This window comes from Rhamphochromis longiceps, linkage group LG11, assembly GCF_057381845.1.
Source record: "Rhamphochromis longiceps isolate RC_006_pf linkage group LG11, R_longiceps_female_GT1.1, whole genome shotgun sequence".
Classification (NCBI taxonomy): Eukaryota; Metazoa; Chordata; class Actinopteri; order Cichliformes; family Cichlidae; genus Rhamphochromis; species Rhamphochromis longiceps.
The window spans coordinates 26,600,659-26,617,894 of NC_140567.1; the positions used below are offsets into that span (position 1 = coordinate 26,600,659).

The 17,236-nt window shown below is 38.2% G+C and overlaps 3 protein-coding genes across 4 annotated transcripts; 1 reads left to right on the forward strand and 2 right to left on the reverse strand.

Annotated features, from left to right (window-relative positions):
• The first annotated feature begins 77 nt into the window (after positions 1 to 77).
• On the forward strand, positions 78 to 9,007 carry LOC146659355 (hemicentin-1-like). The gene is made up of 15 exons (XM_085423360.1): positions 78 to 287; positions 504 to 800; positions 1,477 to 1,758; positions 1,863 to 2,126; positions 2,346 to 2,618; positions 2,746 to 2,997; positions 3,116 to 3,391; positions 3,506 to 3,757; positions 3,891 to 4,175; positions 4,507 to 4,782; positions 5,379 to 5,654; positions 6,959 to 7,210; positions 7,378 to 7,662; positions 7,785 to 8,024; positions 8,469 to 9,007. Exons 1-15 carry the CDS (start codon positions 236 to 238, stop codon positions 8,555 to 8,557), a joined length of 3,651 nt encoding a protein of 1,216 aa, XP_085279486.1. The 5' UTR covers positions 78 to 235; the 3' UTR covers positions 8,558 to 9,007.
• Positions 9,008 to 9,157: 150 nt separating this feature from the next.
• LOC146659356 (uncharacterized) lies at positions 9,158 to 10,419 on the reverse strand. Its single transcript, XM_085423365.1, has 5 exons — positions 10,052 to 10,419; positions 9,908 to 9,958; positions 9,689 to 9,766; positions 9,506 to 9,559; positions 9,158 to 9,287 (listed from the first exon to the last, which is right to left on the reverse strand). Exons 1-5 carry the CDS (start codon positions 10,254 to 10,256, stop codon positions 9,199 to 9,201), a joined length of 477 nt encoding a protein of 158 aa, XP_085279491.1. The 5' UTR covers positions 10,257 to 10,419; the 3' UTR covers positions 9,158 to 9,198.
• Positions 10,420 to 10,947: 528 nt separating this feature from the next.
• Positions 10,948 to 16,585, reverse strand: pafah1b3 (platelet-activating factor acetylhydrolase, isoform Ib, gamma subunit). Of its 2 annotated transcripts, none has more exons than XM_085423364.1 (6): positions 16,530 to 16,585; positions 15,496 to 15,586; positions 14,683 to 14,772; positions 14,431 to 14,547; positions 14,144 to 14,266; positions 10,948 to 12,810 (listed from the first exon to the last, which is right to left on the reverse strand). In XM_085423364.1, the coding sequence occupies exons 2-6, from the start codon at positions 15,574 to 15,576 to the stop codon at positions 12,550 to 12,552; spliced, it is 672 nt and encodes a 223-aa protein (XP_085279490.1). In that variant the 5' UTR covers positions 15,577 to 15,586; positions 16,530 to 16,585; the 3' UTR covers positions 10,948 to 12,549. The 2 variants fall into 2 exon arrangements, with proteins under 2 accessions (XP_085279490.1, XP_085279489.1); XM_085423363.1 differs by lacking the exon at positions 16,530 to 16,585 and adding an exon at positions 15,864 to 15,962.
• Positions 16,586 to 17,236: the final 651 nt, after the last annotated feature.

The following is a 17,236-nucleotide window of genomic DNA, read 5'->3' on the forward strand; positions in this document are numbered from 1 at the left end:
CATAGGTGTGCACCTGTAAAGCATCAATATAAAAGGGTAAAACAAGGTGTGGTCATGACTTTGAGGTGGTATGATGATGGTGAAGGCAGGGGAAGGCATTTGCATCAAGAACACAGAGAGCTGCAGTGTTACAGAGTAAATATTAGCTGATTTGAAGGCAGGTAGCAGAGAATATCACAGGATTTTATTCATCAAAGCCAGATTCAAGTTTAGGGAAAGGATACCAAGGAGCTTAATGGAGTCTCCAGTGGTGTTCATCCTATTCTTGGCTGCAGTAACTTTCACAGGTAAAACTGAATGATAAGTGAAGTTCAATGAGTTTTATTGCCTATTACAATAACTACAGGGTCAGAGAATTAGACAATTTATAGATCCTAATATCAATTAAAATTCTTTAAATATACTACTTTGACATATATCAGTACTTTTGTAACTACTTCTGTCCCAGTGTGTGGATGACAACTACGTGGCGACTGAATATTTTACTTGCTTTCTCTTTCTAGATGTGACATGCAGTCAGACATTATATGCCTCTGAGAACCCCGTCGCAGTGGGAAACAATGTTACCCTTAGCAGCAATTACACTGTCAGCTCAGGCGGATGGCTATTCAACACCCGCCAAATTGTGATAATACTAAATGGGGGTTTTGCTATTTCCAAAACTTGGCGTGACAGAGTATCTTTTAACCAAAGTACTTCATCACTGACCATACACTCAGTAAAATTGGAAGACTCTGGAAACTACGCACTACAGGATCTAATCAATGAAATTTCTTCTCAGTTAACACTTTCAGTTGAAGGTAAGCGCTCTCTCATTTTTCTTGTTTAGTCACCAGCACAGATTTCAAGAAGATTTCACTTCCTACATTATACTTCTTGCACGATTTCTGTATCATTGTCATTATTATTATTATTATTATTATTGTTGTTGTTGTTGTTGTTGTTGTTATAATTAATTAACTTTGTTATGATTTATGAAAAGAGGCATTGTCAGAGTCTCTTGGTTCCATTATGTTAAGGAGAAAAACAACTCACACTATCACATTGTAGACATATCTATCTAGAAAAAAAGGGAAAACAATTACACTATAAATTTAAATAACACTATCAAAAATATGTTGATCTTGATTTTCAACAATTGTTACAACAAAGGTTTTACATCAAACTGATAAAAGTCAGGGTAAATACCAACTCAGAACACGACATCACACCAAGTCATTGTTTAACAAAAATTTTAAGAGGTAAATGCAAATTAAAGTATATCCTTGATGAACCAAAGAATTGGACTGACAAATCAACAGACCAATACTGTCACCCAAGGAGGCCATTTTGTATAAGACTGTTTTGTTTTTATTTGTTTTTATCTTGAACCTGACTTTATTTCAACATATGGGTCACATTTTCATATATATTTGGTGGAGGACACATTTGCTTAAATAAAACATGACAAATGCCTTGCTGTTTTATTCTCCGCAGAGTCTGTTTCAAATGTGACCGTTCAGACAAGCACAACCAACCTGGTGGAGTTCAATGACACAGCAGTACTTATGTGCAGTGTGTCCAAAGGTACATCCCTGTCTTATCAGTGGTTCAATGGGAGCTCAATGATCACGGCCAATGAAAAAGTTCAACTCAGCAGTGGAAACACCATTCTCACTATCATGAACGTGACCCGCTATGATCAAGGACTATACAAGTGTAATGTGTCTAATAATGTCAGTAATGACATCAGCGCCCCTGTGAATCTGACTATCAGCTGTGAGTTCTAACCAAAAGACACCAATACATGCATACAATCTATAAAACAATCTGCTGTCCCAACAATAACCTCTAAAACAATTTATGCCCTGTTCTGTCACCAGACGGCCCAAGTAACACGGAGATGACAGTCATGCCCCTTATGAGTATATACAAAGGCGGATCTAATATCACACTGTCATGCTCAGCGGTGTCCAGTCCTCCAGCAATGTTCCAGTGGATGGTTAATGGAGTGTACCTAAACAAAATTGAACCAAAGCTTGAACTAGAGAAAGTTAACGAGAGCATGTCAGGAAATTACACATGCCTAATTCACAATAATGTCACGTTCAGATTCAGCAGCCACACAGCAACGATCCTGATTGTGGGTAAGTTTGGTTTGGTATCTGTTTAAAAATTTATTTTGTTTTATTTTTTACTTTGCTGCTTAGATCTGCTGAGCTGGTAGACCATTAAGACCAAAGAGAAAGAGTTGTGATTTGTGCCTTTTCCTTTGTACAGTGCAGAGGAATTATCTAGTTGAACATGCCATATTTTTTCAGGTCAAATATTTGAGTGAATTTAAATTACTTACTAAACTCCAACAGATCCTGTGACAGCAGTCGTGGTGAATCTTGCCAAACCAGCAATATTTGGTGAGACATTCTCTTTGAGCTGTGAAGTGATGGGACCTGTTGACATCATTCATTGGTGGAAAAACGATCAACTTATTTCTGCTGACAATAAAACAACGTTTGGCACGGGCAACAGGACACTGACTATTAGTTCAACCCAGCATTCAGATGGTGGAGATTATCAGTGTGAGGCTTTTAATTCTGTAAGCAACCAAACCAGCGACCCCTTCACAGTCACAGTTTACTGTAAGTATTTGTATCATTATTAACATAACGATTATCACTGTGATGTCAGTTCTGTATTATCTGAATGTTTGTAGTCACATAAGCATTTTTCAGTGAAAGTAATTTGTGGTGTTCTTTATGTGTTTAGATGGACCAGAGATAGCAAATGTCATGGGACCAAATTTGGCAAAGGCAGGAGACTACGTCACATTCACCTGCAATGCAACATCTAATCCTCCCAGCATCTATGAATGGTACCACGAAAATGTTCTGGTCTCCAACAAGTCAGAGTATGTCACACCATCTCTGACAACCAGCATGAGTGGAAAGTACCTCTGTGTGGCCTTCAACAGCATCAGTGGCAAAAACAGCACTGCAGACATAATGCTTACTGTTATCGGTAAGACTTACGTGACCATTTTTTTTGGTGTACACAAAATAACTTTTCATTCATAAAAAGGAGACAGGTGCCTCGGGGGAGAACTAAAGAGCTATTTTGTGATTTGCTTTGTTTGCAGAGCCGCTGCAAAACATAATAGTAGAAGCACCAATGATGCCTGCCAAAGAAGGTTACTCCTATAATTTAACATGCAACACAAATGTACCTGCTGATTACATTTACTGGATGAAGAAGGGGGAGCCACTGGATGAAAACAACAGAATAGTTTTCTACAATGATAACAAAACACTTCACATCAGAATGGTGCAGCGCTATGATAATGCCAATTATGAGTGTATGGCTATTAATGCCGTTTCAGAGAACATGAGCACTCCTTACATGCTCTTTGTCAACTGTGAGTATAATATTTAGAGATTTTATGCAGTTGAGTGTCATGTTTAAATGAACAATTTTTAAGTTTTACATTTATAGTTGTTTAGATATTCATCTATCTCCTCTTCTGTTACAGATGGACCAGAAACACCTTCTGTTTATGGGCCAGCTTTTGCTGAAACAGGACATCAAGCTGTCTTCAGCTGTTCTGCCGAGTCAGTGCCTCCCAGTACGTTCTGCTGGTGGTTCAATGGATCCATCGTGGCCAATACATCAGACTATACAACTGATGTGTTGTCATTAAGCATGAGCGGAGAGTACAAATGCATGGCCATTAATAATGTGACAGGAAAGAACAGCACAAACTCCACGACACTCACCGTGATTGGTATGAAAACTTTAGGATTCAGAGGAATTAGATGAAACATTTTTAACATATGACTCTGGCTGCTATTGTGTTCCAAGAATAAAGAACACTAAAGACATCTTACCCTCTCAACTCTCATGTTCTGTGTCTACAGAGGCCATAGAGTCAGTGATGATCAAAAGCACGACAATTCCAATCAACACTAAGAACTTTACTCTCACCTGTGATGTTACTGGGCCCTATGACACAATCTACTGGATGAAAGATAACGTGACGCTCAACATGGACCCCTCTAATGACTCACATATGTCCTATAACATTGAAAACAACATGCTGAACTTCATCCCAGTGACAACGTACAATGAAGGGATATATCAGTGTGTTGCTACCAATAAGGCTGGCCAGCGAAAAAGCCCCCAGTACAGACTACTGGTGAATTGTGAGCATGACAGAAAGCAATGAAATGTGTTTTTTCTATTTTTTTGAAAACTAGTTTTATTTAATTTTGTACTCATTTTCAAATGCTAGACACAAATTGTTTTAATATCTACATCCCTGAGAAAATGTTTGCTGTAAGGAAGATCCAAATGAAGAGTCATGATATGTTTTTTAGCAGTATTTAGACATTTTGGGGATTTAAATACTTAACAAAACAGCCAACATGTTTTTGGGTTGATGCAAAAAGTGTATTTAATTTATTTTCCTTCTTAGAAAGAGGAATGGCAGCTAAATAGAGAAATTAAGTGTTATGTGGTTTGCTTTGTTTGCAGATCCAATCCAAAATGTAAAACTAAATGCACCAGTGACCTTTGTCAAAGAAGGTTACGCCTATAATTTAACATGCAATGTAACTGGACCTGCTGACTACATTTACTGGATGAAGAATGGGCAGAGACTGCATGAAGACAACAGGACTTTTTTCCACAAGGATAACGAGACAGTTGAGATTAATCCAGTAAAGCGATATGACACTGGAAACTACTACTGTTTGGCTATTAATGCTGCTGGAAACATGCCCAGCGCTATTTACATGCTCGTTGTCATCTGTGAGTTTGATATTTTAAAGATTTACGCAACTGAGTGATATGATTTTAACATTTCAAGATAATTGTTGCAAGTCAATTATCTGGAGTTCAGATCATTTCAGTTATGTGAAATACCAAAAGTTCAGGCACAGAAAAATTAATTACAAATACATAAAACATATCAATATCGTATGAAACTTTACAGAAGGCAGTAAATAAAAGACAATGCACAGATGTTAAATTATACTTGCATATCTATGTGCATGTGTGTTGTGTGTTTGTCTCATTTCTTCATGCTTTGCGGGTTTTGGAAAAAAAAGAAAGTGTTCCATAGCGTGCCAGTGTGTGATTTATCAATGTTATGTCTATAACCAGAGGGCATCAGGGACAATAGGCTGTTGTGTGGCTGCCGTGGGCCATTTAAAACTCACCGAGATGCGCTAAAGGATGGTGTTGCCTTTGCTAGTGCGGTTAACATACCAGTTTTGGAGTATTTGAGGGCTCATACTAAAGGTTAAATGTGGGCACTGCTGGACCTTTTTAACAACAGCTTTGATGTAAGTTACCTTTGTCATGTCTTTCTGACTAAATGACTGTTGTGTTTGTTTTGTTTGCAGATCAAATAGAAAATGTGGAAGTAAAAGCACCAATGATGCCGGCCATAGAAGGTTATTCATATAACTTAACATGCAATGTAACTGGACCTGCTGAATACATTTACTGGATGAAGAATGGGGAGATACTGCATGATGAAAACAGAACTGTTTTCTACATGGAAAATAAGACGCTCCACCTCAGTATGGTGGAGCGCTATGATAATGGAAACTACTGCTGTATGGCTATTAATGCTTTTGGAAACAAGGCCAGCCCTGCTTATAACCTCATTATCAATTGTGAGTATATTAGAATGTATAGAATGTATGCTACTAAATGGTTCAATGTCAATGGTGCATCACCTTAAATTAGGTAAATCCATTGTATTTCGGTTCTTCAGTTGGGGTGGCTGTAGCTCAGGTGGCAGAGCCACTAATCAGAAGGTCGGTGGTTCGATCCCAGGCTGCCTCCTGGCTGCATGCCAAATATCCTTGGGCAAGATACTAACCCCATGTTTGCCTACTGGCGGTGGTCAGAGGGCCCGGTGGCGCCAGTGTCCGGCAGCCTCGCCTCTGTCAGTGCGCCCCAGGGCAGCTGTGGCTACAATGTAGCTTGCCATTGCCAGTGTTTGAATGGGTGAATGACTGAATGTAGTGTAAAGCGCTATACAAATGCAGGCCATTTACCATTCTAAAACATGGATTCTACAAAAAGGGTCATAATGTTCATAATGTGCAGACTTGCTTCTCATATGCCTAACTACTATTGCCTGATTGATCACTTTTACAAAAAGTGCACCTCAATTTGTATTAGCTTCACATTAATTATAGATTAGTAATTTACTTAATGCAGCAATTTTACAAAGTCAGCTTTCATTGAGAAAGCACTGGTGTTACATGCTCTGGTGTGGATAGCAATCACACTACATGCTGAACCGTACCCACACAGCTGTGAAAAACATGATGACTTGACACACAGGTGACCAATTTCATGATAAAACTATCAAAGAGTATTTTAGTGTTGCAACTACAATGTCTCTTAAGACACAGGAGTCAACACAATAAATATACAATGAACTGCACAGCTGACCAGAACCTATCCAAATTTGGATAATACTTTACCCAGCTCAAAAGACAAATTTGCATGCTATATAGTCAGGTAGGCTACTCTTTTGCATTAAAGGTAGGACTATGAAATTGCTTCATAATGTTAAATTGCTCGGTTGTAGCTCATACTAACTCAAAGTGTTATCTTTGCCTTATAATACTTATTACTTACTAAATTACTTACTTATTACTTACTTACTAAGTATTATACTTACTTATAATACTCCAGTGTTGCTTGTTGCTCAAAAGTTTAGACAATAAATTTCCTCAGGAGCGGCACAGATATTCAAAACGTCTGTAAGAACATTCATCAGGGACAGGTGTGTCAGTCTCTTTTGCATCATGCTGATCCATCACCACATTTTTAACCGCAAGTTGAAGAAGGATACTTGCACGAGTCCAACATGGGCACAATTTAAAGAACTTTGTAGTTAACAAAAAAGTTAACACTCTAGATTCTTACTGTTAGAGTCACCTATCCTCTTTTGCTGTTACAGATGGTCCAGAAAAGCCCATTATTTATGGGCCAGCTTTTGCTGAAACAGGACGTCAAGCCGCCTTCAGCTGTTCTGCCATGTCAGAGCCACTCAGCCAATTCTGCTGGTGGTTCAATGGATCAATTGTGTCCAACACGTCAGTGTATGCAACTAGCCTCTTGTCTTTCAACATGAGTGGAGAATACACATGTATGGCCATTAATAATGTGACAGGAAAGAACAGCACAAACTCCACTACGCTCACAGTTGTTGGTATGAACACTTTAAGATTTTTGGGAAATTTGTTGCACATGTGGCTCTGAAACTGATCAAATACAAATTCTTATTGTGTTCTTAAAGTCTAAATATTTCATGGGGATGTACTCCAGTCAAGATGTCATGCTCTTTTGTGTTTAACACCTTGTAATTTGTGTCTACAGAGGCCATAGAGTCAGTGATGATCAAAAACAAGACAATTCCAATCGACACTAAAAACTTTACTCTCACCTGTGAGGTTATTGGGCCCTATGACACGATCTACTGGATGAAAGACAACATGAAGCTTAACACTAATCCCTCTAATAACTCATATGCGTCCTATAATACTGAAAACAACATGCTGCATTTCACCCCAGTGACACTGGACAGTGAAGGGACATATCAGTGTGTTGCTACCAATAAGGCTGGTGATCATGTGAGCCCCCAGTACAGACTGTTGGTGAACTGTGAGTGTTTATTGAGAACTAGTTCTGAGTAATCTGCCCAATATTCTTTTGAATTGTGTGCCAAGGAAACACTATTCATAATTTTGCAGTACATTATTCAAACGAAATCTTTCTTTTTCCAGATGGCCCAGTCAGACTGACCATTTCCCGTGCAAGTATGTTCATGCACGTGTCCCTGATATGCCAGGCTGATTCTCGACCAGCGTGTGACTTCTCCTGGTTCTTCAACAATCTGTCAACACCTCTACAGAACACATCTACTATTGTATTCCCTGCAACCAGCCAGAATTTTGGGAATTACATATGCAAGGCATGGAACCCCGTGACTGATATCACAATGTACCAAAATCTTACAGTCACAGGTGAATAAACCACACATCTTATCTCTACTCATTTTTCTTTAACAAGTTCTTTAGTGTTGTTGAGCAACGGGTATGCAACGGGTATTTTACTATAACCTATGACCTCATAAGAAAATTACGGAAGCGTAGAGCTGCCACCCAGGCAAAAGAAAAATAGAAGTATGTCACGTTATAACGTGACATACTTCTATTTTTCTTTTGCCTGGGTGGCAGCTCTACGCTTCCGTAGAAAAATAGAGGTGAAATGTACAAAAGATTTTGAGACGTTAATGCCAAACGACGTCTTTGTAGTGTGGAGCATTTAAAGAAACTATGATGATCGCACCCATCTTTTAAAATTGGCCACAGGCAGTGCTATAAATTTGCAAATATGCTTTAAGCGTTTTTCTTTTTCAGTCCTAACCTCAAACGTGTCTCTTTGCTTGTCATATTTTCCACCCCCAGCTCACGCCCCTGCCATCCACTTCCCATACCAAGGCAGCCTGATGATGATGGTTCTGTTTGCCTTTTCTGCGCCTGTGTTGTTCAACTGAGTTCTCCACACTCTTAAGTCTTCTGAGAATGAAAGGCTTCTTTCTCGCTCCCTGTTTTTTGACAACAATCTTCCTGCACAATGATTAAGAAAACATAGCGCAGTCCATAATCCTAATGTTAGACATACACATTATTTAATTAGTGCAATGCCTATTTTTTTTTTATGTTCAATATTATATCTATTAACAGTAAAATGTAGTTTCGCTAGTTTTAATACTGTCATTGTAATCACTCCCCTGGAGCTAGTTCAGTGAGTACACTTGAATAGTTTCATAAAAGGAAAGCAGGGAAAGTGTACTCCTTACAAATTATAATCACTGTGAGCATTTAACCATGTTAATAATATATATACGTAGATGTTTTATTATACCTTGATTCACCTTATTTGATTGATTGATTACTTTTTTAAAAAATGAATAAAAAAAGACAACATAATATATTTTTTGGAGATTTTATTAAGTGGGATATTTAAAATAATAATGGTCCCATTCAGAAAGTTATAGTGAGTTCAAATTCCAGTGATAAAGTTTCTTTTACACTGCATTTGTAAAAAGTATCATGTGTATGCATAGAAAATATGATTGGCAATGAGTCTTACAAAAGCATGCATGTGTAAGAATAGAGGGCTTCTTTATATTGCTCATATGGGCACGGAGGGGTTGAAGGATTTATTAATCCTTTGGCATATCTTCATGTTCTTGAACTTTTCCTTCTTGCAGTGTTTTTTCCCTTGTGGTTTGAATGAATCCAGAAAGATAAAGCAATTGGACACAAAAAAGAAAATTAATGAAAAAATGAAATGAAAAAAAAATGTGTAACTTCTATCTGTAATCACTCTTCAAAGCCATGATAATAAAGAGAATACAATAATTGATTTTATCACTGATTTTTCTCATCATTTTATTCCTTCCCTATTCCAAAAATCTTAGAAGTTATAGGCAACTTACACTTTCCAGTATTCAAGCAGTGGCAGGCTTTGTTCATCACACCCATTTCCTTCCCTGAGTGACATATAATAAAAGAAGAAGAATAGGTTAGAAATACTGTATTTTTCTAAGAGAGAGGATGTACTTACATAAAAGCGATACATGTAAATATCTATACATTCTTTGGTAAAATTCTCATGTCACCTTTACAGGTGCAAGGTCTTTTGTCCTGTCTTTGGATGACTGGACGTGCAGTTGTAAGTAGTTCTTCAACAGCAGATCCTGTAGCACAGTTTATTGTAGAAATAACTTTAAAAGATTTATAATAACAATTTTAATAAAGTAAGTATTTAGATACAAACCTGTAACTATCATTAAGGAGCTGGTCTTGTCGAAATGTGTTTAGAAAATAATCTCACATACCGTCAGTGAATGCGCTGACAACCAGGCTCTGTTTCTTTGTCTCATGAACACCTTTAACAAATGAAAAGGAAAATAATAGAGAAGGAGACTTCAGAATAGGGTGCACAGGATACAAAAAGATTTTTACGAAGTATCATACTATACCTTGGATGCAATCAGTTAATATTACCAGCCCAAGAGCCAGCGGCAAAAGCACCCTGGGTCCCATGTTGGAGAAAAGGCAATTCAGTGAACTCGGGGAAAGAAATCCTGCTTGTACACTGACTTCAGTCCCAGAGAAGAAATGATGGGGTTGGTGTTCCGGCTCTTTATAAAGGATGATGGTGATGAAATCATGGCTGCAGCACATTAATCAACTGGCTGAAAAAACAATTTTACGATATGTGGCAGTGACTGACAGAATGATGTACACTTGCCAACAGATAGTGGTTTTGAGTAATGGCTTTTTGCTTTTAGAGAGATTCACAGGGTTACTGAGATGCGGTAAAAGAGCACTTGAATGTCAGATGTGCCCATTTGATAGCCTCTAGTTAAACTTTCCTGATGGGAACCTAATACATCAATAATCTTTTATATGCATTTTATCTTTTTGCTGCCTTTCACTAATTTGATAAAAATTGGGATCAAATTCTGTCTTCAGGATATATCTGTTACTCTCGTTAAAAAACTGGCTGGCGGTTATCACTTCTGTCAGCATGACTGCAACTGATACATCACTGTCAATATTAAATCGTGTTTGCTAATGTCAAGAAGAGCTGTAAGTGCTCTGCTTTTGTTTCATGTGTGATGACAGTTGGAGAAAGGATCAGATTCGTGGTAAAACTCACAAATGGGTGGTATGGACAAAGTTAGACTTGTTCACCTTCCTCAAGTTTCTGAAACGTGCCTCTGCTCACAAAATATGCGTGAGAGAGGAACAAAACCAGTCAAGCAAACGTAATAAATCTCTTTTACACATCTAACAATCTATATGTACTCTTGATGAACCCAAGGCCTAAACATGTAGCTCTGCATCAGTGGTACTCAACACACAGATCCAATCTTGTTTTGATATTTAATGCATATCTTTCATCACTTACACAGTTGGCCATCCAATTGTTCATGTAATGTAGCACAGTCGTCACACAAGAGGCCCAGAAGCAGGTTAGTGTGAAGTAAAGCCTTTAAATATTTGAAGGAGCCATTACAAAAGACTTATCTCAATTCACAGACATCTAGATATATCACCACAGCTTCTCGACCTACTCAAACACATCTATCCTTGCAACAAAACAGTCTCTCATATGAATACTCTGTTGCTGTTATGGATAAAGGAAAAGATACAAGGGCATTAATGAGATAACATGATATGCTGAAAAGCAAGTAAACTGTAACGGTCAATTGTTTGCAAGTGCAGACAAGCAAAAAAAAAAACAAAAAACAAAAAACCCCAAAACACTTTGGTCCTTCAAATGAACAGGTACAAAAAAAAAAAAAAAGAAACCAAACACATCAGACATCGCAATAAAGCTATTGCCAAATAAAGGTAACCTGAAGAACAGTGAAATCGAGATGATTTACAAGGATCTTCTAAGAAGGGCAGTTGTTCTATCTTGTATACAGGCATATTTTGGCTTAAACCTGATATATCCTGCATCCTTTTCCAACAAGCTCCTGTTCCTAAAGTTCAAGAAAGTGCAACCTGTTTTTGTGTGTGAAGGATTCATGAGCTATAGCCAAAGGGATAAGATCTGCAGCACAGCAAGCCTTTAACAAGGTGCTGCATTCAGCGGTTTGACCTACAGAATGTCTTCCTTAGAATATAAAGCTGCTGCCTACTTTTGAAATTTATTCATGACCACTGAACATCTGGACTGATGTGTGCTCTAACAGCCATCTCTTCACGTATCGTTAAAGGGTGCTTTATGGTCAGCGCATTAGTCGTGTCATTTGCAAACAGTGATATCACCACAGCAGTCACCATTAATACTGGTGCTTAGGGCTCAGTTACCCGCTACAGCATTTTCGAAAACAAACTGTCATCACTGAGATAAAACCTCCACATCAGCCCTCTTTAAGAGTAGAAGAAGCTCAAACCAGAAGCTGAGTTTTTAAGAAGTCTTTTTGTCAAGCTGTTGCAGCATCTCCCTCTGTATAATTTGGGAATTACCGGCCATGGTGCCAATGCCACCCACACACAGGTAAAAAAAATTGAGAGGTGTGCGACCGGCTAAAATGACACAAAAACTTGCACCGGTGGATATGACATCACTTTTAGTGAGCGGTGCCAATCATGAGGGTGATAATGGACAGTATAATTAGCTCATTATTATTCTCTTAAACCAGAGGGTCCCTGGATGACAAACAAAATTGTCCAATTGTATTGATTCTTTGTGTCAGAGAAGCTAATGGAACAGGTGCAATATTGGGAATGGAAGTAGGGATTTGTCAATTCATATAAACAAAAACCGTATGGTCACATTGTCTTTAACAGTGGTCACCAACCAAGGCCTTGAAGAGGTCTTCCACAAATAGTTTATGCAGCTCTTAGCCCTCAATAACTGATTCTATCCATCATTACACATCTTAATAATATAAGTGCAATGGTTTCTTGAAACAGGGACAAGGACCACTGTGGTAGTGTACTTTTGTGACCTAGATGCTCAGTTGTCAGTAGGTTCACCTAGCAGGGCCTTGAGATGGGCATGCAAAGGTTCACATACAGCTTGATATCCTTTCGGGGTCAGGTGAAGGTAGTCGTACATGTCCTGGTGGGAGATGCTACCATTGGAGTGAACAAAGCCGGGGTCTACATTGAAGAAGGAGGCACGGGGAAGGGATGTTAAGGTGTCCTTTACTAGCTCGTTCACCTTGGCATTTCTCTCCCGTAGAGGGTTTGGCATTTTTCCTCTGGGCAGTAAACTCTGGAAAACAAACATTAGCATACTTATTTTTAAATGTTTCATATTCCTTATTTCATATGCGTGTTAGCTGAATTTCCAATTAAGTTTCTGCCCCTAGTACATATACAGTAAATTAATACAGTTAAACTTCAGACCTGTCTGAAACAAGTACAGCTTTTTGGCCCCCTAACATTCACCTGACCAGGCAGAGACTCCTCTGGTTTACTTTTAACTACATATCATATAGCACAAAACCTTCTGATCCAAACAATCTAAGATATCCATTTACATACAATACAATATAGCATCAGTTGATTTTCAAGCAGATTTTCTAAGCCGTTGCCGTTTCAGTTTAGTTTTTATTGTCTGAAAATCTCAGTCTTTTTTTTAATTACCAGAGTTAACCAGGTTTGCAGCACTTTTTCTAATTCTTCTTTCTGTATTTAGTGGTGACTTGAACAAAATTCTACTGCGGATCCAATTTTCTTAAACCATTAACTTACATATAGGTGACATACATTGAAGATAGCACATGAAACAAACGAAAACTATTAAGTCTTTTTAAAAAAAAACCCATAGATGTTAGTGATCTGATGTTAGTTTTGTTCAGACTGGCCAACCCCGTTAAAGAGATCATTATAGCAAGATAAAAAATTCAAGAATTTTGGAATAGTTATTAGAATACATATAACATGTCCTAAATACACATAACTCATCCCAGTCTCAATAAACATATTCACCACAGGATCATCAGACAACTTGCATTGATAGATTCTACAAAATTGGCAAAGACTCAAGCTGAAGAGAGTTCCTCTGTATTTTCATTTGATATTAGTTTCCAAGGTTCACCAAAAAAGGTTGTTCCAGTTAGCATTAAATTTTCAAAAGTCTCGTTTTATTCTAAGTACCTAAAATATTTCAGTTTCAGTCTCTAACTTTAGTTGCAACAGCATCAGCAGCGATTGCAGCTTCTACACAGCTCCCATCAAGCTGCTATTCTCTGCAGACTCGTTGAAGAGCATGTCTGTAGAGTGTGTGCTGCACTGTTTTTCCAAATGGGCCTCAGAACAAAATACTTCCAAGCCCTTATTCTTATGAGCAATGTCTGCAGTGTATATTTAAAATCCTTGAATATACTACGTGAAATGGCTCACAGATAATCAAAGTTCCAGCCTATGAAGAAGCATCCATAACTTTACACTTCACCTCATTTCAGATAGCTAAGATGCTGCTAAAAGGGGTGACATCGCACTGTACTTTGATGGTTGAATTAACTTCATTAGTCATTTTCAAAAAACATGCGGGTGAGCAGATTAACACCTGATACAAGGAATGCTTTAGGAAAAACACGTACAAGTACAAGCGTGTGGGCATTGGGAAGCTTGTTCTTGATAACTTGGATAATAGCCAAGATGCCTCCACAGATCTGTTCAGGAGTGTGACCGTGATTGTTAGTTCCTACCCACAGCACTACGACCTGCAACAACAAACGACAAAGCAATGCATGACTGAACACATGTCGCTGATATTTTGACCCAATGTACCTGGAAGTGGGATTTTAACACAGAGTTGAGCACAATCAGTCTTTTGTGTGAATAAACAAGCATGATCATGTTATCTATTTCTGGCACTGTTTTGAACCTTTGGGCTGATGTTATCCAGTTCACCGTTGCTCAGTCGCCACAGCACATGTTGTGTTGCATCACCACCCACCCCAAAATTAAGGCAATGGAGAGGTGAGAACAACTGACGCCATATCTGCAGACAAACCACAATAATATTGCATTCACATGTTCCACAACAAGTTTTCACACTTTGAAAACATTTATGAGAAAACGTAAATCAGTTACATAATGGACAGAGGCACACATATCAATGCAATCTTTGTTTTACCCCAAACTCGTGCATGAGCTGAACAAGAGAGTCTCCAACAAACAGGACATCAGGTTCTTTGTCTTTGCTGTCGGACACAAACCGATTGTGCTACAAAAAGAAAATGTAAAAGATGTATATATATTTTTACTACAGTACCAACCATTGCACAACATCCGCACATATTGCAAGACAAACTTTTTAAAACCTTGTGTTTTTTTTAAGAATCAGCATGGTATGTTTCTTTTGGTTTTCTGGTGACTACTGACATTTGTGTTCATTTAGAGACATCCTTTAAAATAACTACCCAAATGAATGCCCGATGGCAACGCCAAAAGGCTAACGAGTGGCGAGTCTACTTTCTAGAAGCACTTTGATATCATCACAGTGCAGTATTGAATGTAACACCAGCAATTTCATTTTTACATGGCAAGTCCAGGTACAAAAATGTATTTAGAATGCGCTGTTATGTGGATAGAGAAAACATTTTCTAATGGGTTTTTTTTAATCAATTAATGAAATATCTATGCATATCCCCATGTGTCTGAAAAAATACTAATTTGCCAAGACTTTTCTCCTTTCTTTCACAATCAATTGCAAAACTGCACACCCCTCACAAGCCATTGCATTTTCATTTATTAGACAGGTTTAAATAATTTATGAAGGCCATTATTGCAACAATATGTACTACAATATGTTAGTAGCTGGCTCTTTTCAACTATGAAGCTTCCCTTTATCTTCACTGATTGCAGAACTAAACATCAGCAACGATGCAAACGGAATAATATAACACCGTACTTTATAAAACCTATAAATAATATAAAAGTCACACACCATAGACATCCATCGTCCATCTCCCTGCGTGTCTTCACAGGGAGTGGGTGTGGCGGCTGGGTTTGGTTCTCCTGCACTCATTCTGCTTTACCTGTGTTGGGAAAACAGTCGCATTGAGTTCTTCACACTTTCAGCAATGTATACAAACCAATTCATAAATAGCCCATAGCTCTGTTCGCTTGAGAGATCTGTGGAAGCTAACAAAGTTAGCTACAATAGCTAGCTCAACATGCTGGAACACATAAGAGATGTAGTTGAACAAAGATAAGAGAAATTGTGAAATGAAATAGGCCTGTGCTCTGCAGAATGGAAAAGGGTAGAGATTAACATAATGACTGCATTAAGAGGTATAACTTATCATAGCATACCACTAAATCAAAAACACTGTTGTCCCCCCGAATCACTTTCCGGAAGTGAGGTTCAGCACAGCAGAGCGTACCATTATCATGAGTAGTCAGCAACATGTATGGTTTTAGATATTTTAATTTTCCGACGTTTGAACATATAAAATTGTAGTGTGCAAAATATGATATGAGAATGTAAATAATAAAGGATTACATAAGTAGAGAAATGGAGCAGAGTTGATACTGTGTAACCCCTCGTTTTGTGAGGGTAGTTTCGTCCAACTCGTGGGCTTTCTTGGGCGTTATCACTGCGTGTAAAAAACGCAACGGCTGCGTGTTGCCGTGCAACGACACATTCGGTGTGCGATAAAATTAAGCGGTTGTTAACGACTTTGGTAAGTAGACACTATGTTTATTAACTATTTTTCCTTTTCATTTATTTTTTTCTCATGTATTTACGGTTTTAACTGATTTACAGTTTGCTAAAGTTGGAAATACTTTTCGCTTCTAAGCAGCTACAGCTTGGACTTCATGCACCGCGTGTCACCTTAACTTAAATTACACCTGGGGATAGTAGGTGCTTGCTAATCTCCAAGTTAGTTTGCTGACATAATTCAGTTAGTTTGCTCGTTTTAGTTAAGTTTTCATTAAGTTTCAGTATTAGTTCGAGCTGATTTGTGTTCAAAATACCTGGGGGTCAACCATCCAAAGCAACGAACAGTCCACACAGGAAGTGGTGAAGAGGTTGTGGACGAGGTGGAGTGAGTGGGCACTAGTGTCAGGTGTGATTGGCGACATAAGCATAGAAGAATGCAAAAGGAAAGTTAAGATGTTAGTAAGACTTGCGATGATGTATGGTTTGGAGACGGTGGCACTGACAAAAAGACGGGAGGTGGCGCTGAAGATTCTAAATTTTTAGTTGCGAGTGACTAGGAGGGACATTGAAGCAAAGTTGAAATGGCTTGGACATATGGTGAGGATGGATAGTGGACACAACGGGCAAAGCATGTTAAAGATAAAGCTGCCAGGCAGAAGGAAAAAGAGGATGATTGCAGAGGAGGTTTATGGATGTAATGAAAGTAGCAGGTTGGTGTTACAGAAGTGGGATGGGGTGAGATGGAGGCAGATGACAGACTGTAGGAATGCCCAACAGGGCAAACAGAAGTATAAGTTCTAACTTTTTTGTGTGCATACAGGATATTGTCCGGGGCTTTCCCCCCCCCCAGACATTCAGAGTAGAAATAAGTACATTCACATATATTATAAGCAGTACTTTTGACTTGCAGTCATCTCAATACTGCACATATTTTTATTATTATATTTTTTTAATGTTTTTATTTTTATTATTATTATTTTTTTACACAGGGTTAACAGCAGACCATATGAACTTGACAGGC

What these genes read in the sequence shown, in the direction of transcription:
- LOC146659356 (XM_085423365.1), bottom strand. Translation starts at nt 10,256, where the DNA reads ATGTGCTGCAGCCATGATTTCATCACCATCATCCTTTATAAAGAGCCG. An exon ending in TGTCAGCGCATTCACTGACG is followed by an intron (nt 9,767 to 9,907) that starts GTATGTGAGATT and finishes ACTGTGCTACAG; the next exon opens with GATCTGCTGTTGAAGAACTA. An exon ending in CTGCTTGAATACTGGAAAGT is followed by an intron (nt 9,288 to 9,505) that starts GTAAGTTGCCTA and finishes TCAAACCACAAG; the next exon opens with GGAAAAAACACTGCAAGAAG.
- LOC146659355 (XM_085423360.1), top strand. Translation starts at nt 236, where the DNA reads ATGGAGTCTCCAGTGGTGTTCATCCTATTCTTGGCTGCAGTAACTTTC. An exon ending in GTTAACACTTTCAGTTGAAG is followed by an intron (nt 801 to 1,476) that starts GTAAGCGCTCTC and finishes TATTCTCCGCAG; the next exon opens with AGTCTGTTTCAAATGTGACC. An exon ending in TGTGAATCTGACTATCAGCT is followed by an intron (nt 1,759 to 1,862) that starts GTGAGTTCTAAC and finishes TTCTGTCACCAG; the next exon opens with ACGGCCCAAGTAACACGGAG.
- pafah1b3 (XM_085423364.1), bottom strand. Translation starts at nt 15,576, where the DNA reads ATGAGTGCAGGAGAACCAAACCCAGCCGCCACACCCACTCCCTGTGAA. An exon ending in ATGGACGATGGATGTCTATG is followed by an intron (nt 14,773 to 15,495) that starts GTGTGTGACTTT and finishes TTCTTTTTGTAG; the next exon opens with CACAATCGGTTTGTGTCCGA. An exon ending in TGGATAACATCAGCCCAAAG is followed by an intron (nt 14,267 to 14,430) that starts GTTCAAAACAGT and finishes TTGTTGTTGCAG; the next exon opens with GTCGTAGTGCTGTGGGTAGG.